This window comes from Eurytemora carolleeae, unplaced genomic scaffold (genome assembly GCF_000591075.1).
Source record: "Eurytemora carolleeae unplaced genomic scaffold, Eaff_2.0 scaffold9, whole genome shotgun sequence".
NCBI lineage: Eukaryota > Metazoa > Arthropoda > Copepoda > Calanoida > Temoridae > Eurytemora > Eurytemora carolleeae.
In genome coordinates, this window is record NW_019396095.1 from 629,248 (window position 1) to 635,092 (window position 5,845).

At 34.6% G+C, this 5,845-nt stretch overlaps 1 protein-coding gene across 1 annotated transcript; it reads right to left on the reverse strand.

The window, feature by feature from the left end:
* On the reverse strand, positions 1-5,845 carry LOC111694801 (uncharacterized). The gene is made up of 4 exons (XM_023463827.1): positions 5,718-5,845; positions 4,940-5,068; positions 3,063-4,858; positions 1-2,693 (listed from the first exon to the last, which is right to left on the reverse strand). Exons 1-4 carry the CDS (start codon positions 5,843-5,845, stop codon positions 1-3), a joined length of 4,746 nt encoding a protein of 1,581 aa, XP_023319595.1.

The window sequence follows — 5,845 nt, forward strand, 5'->3', positions numbered from 1 at the left end:
TTACATTTTCAAATTTATGGTTGGAATTCCTCTTTTTGATAATTCTTGAATTTGAACCACTGGGAAGTCAACCTGAAGATTTTTTATCCTTGCTGGTTCTTGTTGCAATCTCCCTGTCATAGGTCTGGACCAATTTTTCTTAGTTGTCTCAACCACACCAGACTTGAGGAGGTAGCGCATTAGCAACTCTTTGAGTTCTTTGATATGTGCTTCTTGTCTTTGGTATTTTTTCACCATCTCCTTTAACTCCTCCACATTTGCCTTGTCAATCTCTTGCTTTTCAAGATTCTCCTTTATCAATTTTTCCCACTTTTCTTTTTTCTTCATGTTACTAAACTTTTGTCGTTGTAAGGAAGTAATTGATGTCAAAATGTCTGTGTTTATTATTATTTGCTCATGTAATGCCAACTTTGTTGCCCTTATGTCTTCTTCTTTTTTATCTTGAATTTTCCAGTATTCTCTTTCCTTTAACAGCAGCGTTTCTTTCATTTCTTCTAGCGTTCTATTCACAGAAAATGATTCTAGTCTTTCCAAAGTTACTCCAGGGCCAAATCTTTTCTCCATTTCCACATTGCATTTTAAATCCAATACCTGGATTTCTTTCTTTAGTTGTTTATTGGAGGATATTAGTCCTTCATATGCATTCTTAGTCTCCTTATATTTCTTTTTCATTATATTTTTCTCATACTTTAATTCTTCAGTTCTTTCCTGAAGAGTGATTAACAAGTTCTCAGGAAATGCAAGAAGTTCATCAGCTGAAGGTTTTGTTCCATGTAAGCGGTCACAGTCAAGAAATCTCAAATTGTGCATATTAACCATAACCACTTGATCTAGCTCATTCAGTTTTTGTTGTCGTTTTATCATATATACATGCAGAGCATATTGAGCATCATGTAAAGCCTTTTCTTTTGTTGAACTTATGGTTCTTAGATTTGTTAGTTCTCGTCCAATATTGTCTTCCAATCTTCTTTCAGCTGTTAATCCAGCTTCAGCATCATGTTTCTTGTTTCGAAAACCAATGATCAATTTAAAGGTTTCTTGATCGATATCTTCAGGTTTTAAGTTGATCTCATCATCATTGGATATACATTCCTCGGTTTGAAGTGCTGTTAAAAGTGTATCTGTAACTCCCATTTCCAGATCAATGTCTGCATAGCAATCTTCTTTGTGGGAAATGGATGGTTTCTTGTTGTACAAATCCCATAGATAGTCTGCATACTTATTGTCTGAAAGCTCTCTCTCCACATTTTCATCTATACTTCGTTTTTGTTCTCTGTATATTTCAACATTGCGTTGCTTATTTTTTAACTGCAATTCTACACTTTCTAACTTGGTATTAACTTTTTCTAGACCTGAAAGGTGCTTTTCTACTTCAGCTTTTAAGCAGGCTTCTAGTTCTTGATCCTTATTGATAATTTGAAATTTCTCAAAGAGCAATATCAGAGAGAGCTCAGCATATTTAAGCTGAGCTTCAAGATCATTTTTCTGACAAACAGCCTCAAATATTTTATCATCAAAGTCAGACATCTTTTTATTCATCTCATTAATTTTCTGTTTCTGCTTATGCTTGGCAAGAATGATTTCTCTACTTTCAATCATGATCTCAAATTGTGATTTTTCTGTTATTGTGAAATCTTGCAAGCATTGATCACTTTCATCTTCTTCAAGGGTAGTATGACCATATCCTGTATGAGAAAACATATTCTTCTTTTCAGGTTTACTAAGCCCAAGCTGTCCAGCTACAGATGATTGCCTGCTTGCTGAAGATAACTGGCGTGGAGCACGCTTTAAGCCTATTGAAGATGCTTTGGATCCCCGTCTAGAACCAATGTTCTTCTTACCAAGCTCCATCTCTTCCTCTTCTGAGGCAAGCTTGATTTTCAAATTTTCAACTTCAGTTTGCTCGATGGTGAATATATCTGTATTATGTTCCTCAGAGTCTAATGTAGGTATGTTAGGGATATTATCCCTATCACAAGGTTTTAAATCCTCTTGAATTTTAATTATATCCTTATAAAAATGTTTTAACTCAGCAATCACAGAAAGCTTTTCTTTCTGAAGGGAAACTACATTTTCATTGAAGTCTTTCTTTTTGCTGAATATCATTTTTACAATTACATTCAAGTCTTTTGATATTTTATCTGGCTTTAAGTCTTCTTTTTGTTTGTATTCAAAACTAGTTTTTCTTTTAAAATCTCCCATGTTCTCTTTTGCATGTTTGAACTCTTCTACAAGTGTTGGATCTTCATCGTTTTCTCTTGGCTTTCTGTTATACAGGTCATCCCATTCTCTTTTACGAAGTAATTTTTTCTCTCTTTTATCCTCCTGCTTATTCAGAGCCTTTAGAATTCTTCCATTGGAAATTTTTACATTTAATTTGCTCTTGGAAATATTTGTTGCAGAACTGGAAATGTTTGATTCAGAGTCTACAGTGTCTGTACCAGTTGACCTTTTAAAGGTACCATCAGCAAGCTTAGGAGTTTTAGGAGTGTATGTCTCTTGGTGGTAATTATCTAAATCAACTTCCTCATATTCTTCATCATAAAGATCAGAATCATCCAACCTAGCAAGTCTAAAAGTAGATAACTCTTGCTTTGATCGTAATCCTTTCACACAAATTCTAGAAAATACAATAGGATCAAAGTAAGTGGCCTTTAAGCTATTAAGCAATGTAACAGCTTTATCGGTTTCACCTTTAAAAGATTCAGTCATTTTTTCAATGTCCTTACAAATGGTGTTTTGAATCTCTTGAAAAGTATAGTCAGTCATCTGAAAATTCTCTTTGGGAATTTTAAATTCCCTTGGTAGAGCTTCATTTCTTGTTAACAATTTTTTGAAGTCTCTTTTTAAGTTTGAAACATCTTTTTGAATTTTAAGCATCTTTTCCTCTGCATCTTTGGTGTCTTGTTCCTCTTTCACCTTCATTTTCATATCTTCAATGCATAAGTGGTTTGGATCTTCGATGTCATGAACATTTTCAAATGAACTGGAGCTCAGAGCTTTGGCGTTATAGCTTGATCTTAAAAGTAGAAGCATTTCAGCACTTGTGTTTTTATTTTTACTTAAGATCTCATCTTTTGTACCAAATACAAAAACAGTTCCATCTAACCCTGAAGTAATAATTTTCCCATCCATGACAAGAATATCAGAAATAATTCCATGTTTGTAATCACTTATAGATTGGAGCCAATAGTTGTTTTTCTTAGAGGAGGATATTTCTTCAACTTTTAGAAACCCATTAGAAAATCCACAGATTATGGTTGAATTTCTAACAGGGGGTACAATTACAGACAGATCAGAAGTTGAAGTTGGCGTAACTATTTTTACATTTTCCATTACTCTCAATTCCTCAATTTCAGTTCCTTTATTGATGGAATACAACTCAATACCCTCTTTAGTCTTTACAGTGCATTGGATTAATTCGGTTTTCTCATACCAGACATCAAACAAGCTAATTTCAGTCTTTCCTAAATAAGTCTTGATATCTATTTCATCCTGTAAGAATTGGGACATGTCAAGACAAACCTTCTCAACTTGACTGTTCGGAAGACCATTAAAATCCAAAAATTTTAGATTTCCATCTTCTAATCCAACCATCAAGATAATACTATTCCCAGGATGGAAATCCACTGCAATAATTTGTTGATCAAAACTGAAGTACCCGATGGGAATAACCTTAATTAGACAATCTTGTGAATTCAATCTAAACACAAATATAGTATTGTCATTACCAACTGAAGCAGCAATATTTATCTTTAAATGAGCTTTTATCTTCCTGACCGCCTTTCTATGAGGTTTAAGGGCTTGCAAGAGTCTCATGTTCACAGTCATTGCTTTGATAACATTTGCAAAGTTTCCATCTGCCATGTTGACCATTATAAAGTATAACCTGACAACTCCATCTTCAAATCCAATTAAGACCTGAGTTCCAGTAATGTCCAGGGCCAATGGAAGCCAGTGCATGCAGGTCACACCACAGGTATACTTAATACTACCTACCATTGTGTTTCTTTTTAAATTGTAAGCACAAATTCTTCCATCAATACCACCTGAGATTAATATATTTTCAGATGGGTTGGAAACCAAGGAAGTAACTGCTCCAGCATGGCATTGAAAAATTTTCTCTGGTTTCCGCATGGTTAGGGAAAAGGATAAATCGGCCTTCCATATACCACCCCCAGCATCTTGAATGTACCAGAAATGTTCTTCACCAGAAGACCTTACTTTGCTCTTTGAAATAGACTGAAGAACAGCATCTGGAGCTATTTGAACTTCATTTATGGGATCAAGAAGGAATACTCCGTCAGTCTTTTCTAGATTGATCCCCTCTGCGTGCTGAATACTTTCAAGATCCCAAACTCTGACCCAACTATCTGCTCCTATGGAAATCAGTTCTCCTTCTGCTATCACAAACTGGAGTACAGAACTCTGATGGCACTTTGACAAATCTCTTCTTTTGATTTCAACCTTGACTGCGCCTTCTTCCCAAAGTAAAAGACTTCCCCAAGTGCAGCCAGAGATTACTTTTCCATCTGAAAGTTGAATACAGGCTTCAATATCAGTTTTTGGTTTTCGACATAGCTTTCCAGCTAATTTATCAATTTTTGTTCCACTGCTAGTTGTTACAATTCTCCAAAAGTTAATGTGCCCTTGACCACAGGTTGTAATCAAGGTTGGATTAAAAGGAGAGAAAAGAAGGGAATAAACTGGGTAAGGATCTCCTTCTGAGCATGCAATCTGCTCATTATTCCTCCAATTCCAGACTGATATTAGAAATCTTGGCGAAGACCCTTGAAGACACATAAGGGCACCATCTGCACTAAAACTGATGGCACTGTAGAAGCTAGATTCTTCCTCTCTGAAAAAAAATCATGTAATTGCTTAGTGAACATAAAATGGTCTTTTTTTCTCCTTTCTAATTGAAATGCAAAATATTTACCTGATTTTTTTAATAATCTCCAGTTTAGGCCAGGAGAATATTAGAATTGAGGGAGTAGTCCCTTGTTCAGCTACAGCAAACAATGATTCTACTGGATGAACCTTTAAAGCAGAGATTCCTTCATTCATCCTGAACATTCAAAATCAGATTTAAAATCATTCCATTTGTTCTAAAAAATTTTTCTCAATCTTTTTTTTCTGCGAACCATTGAGATATAAATCTGTTGACAACCTAAAACTAAAGAAAATCAACAGTTGTATCTTTTTGAAACCTCTTAAAAACTTAACTTCTAAACCTGAATCTTAAAATTTAAAACCTGAAAAGTGAAAAAGTAATTGAAAATCCATTCCATGTTCATACAATATTTTGTTATCAACCTTCAAACATTAATAATTAGAAAAATTTAGACCACTCCGTCTTAAGGCCCCTAAATTTGAATTGAATTAAAACCCTTTAGTTAACAGCATAACCCCGGAATTAGGTATATAAAAGTCAAAATTAGCAATTTGTTGAATTCTTGTGCAAAAAAAGTTTTGGCTAAATTAATTTGTTTCAATTAATTCAAGCAGGGACTGGAGTTAATGAGTACGGAGAAGTCATTGAACCTGCATACGCTAGTTTAAATCCTGAATCATAAATTCAAAGTTAAAGATTTATTAAGATTTAGGTAATTAATTGGAGAATGAATCAGTGATACAGGATTTGAACCAGTGGTAGGTAGTTTAGCGACCTCTCCATTTCATAAAAATTGGTTGATGCACCGAATAACTGTTTATACCTGTGATATGTGAAGCTGCAAGTCTCTACGTGGAAGAAGTGAAGAAGATTTCCAGAAAAGTACATCAAAACATCATTCTCCAGGATATGCAGGTTATCCCTGAACACACACATAGATCCAGACTGCAT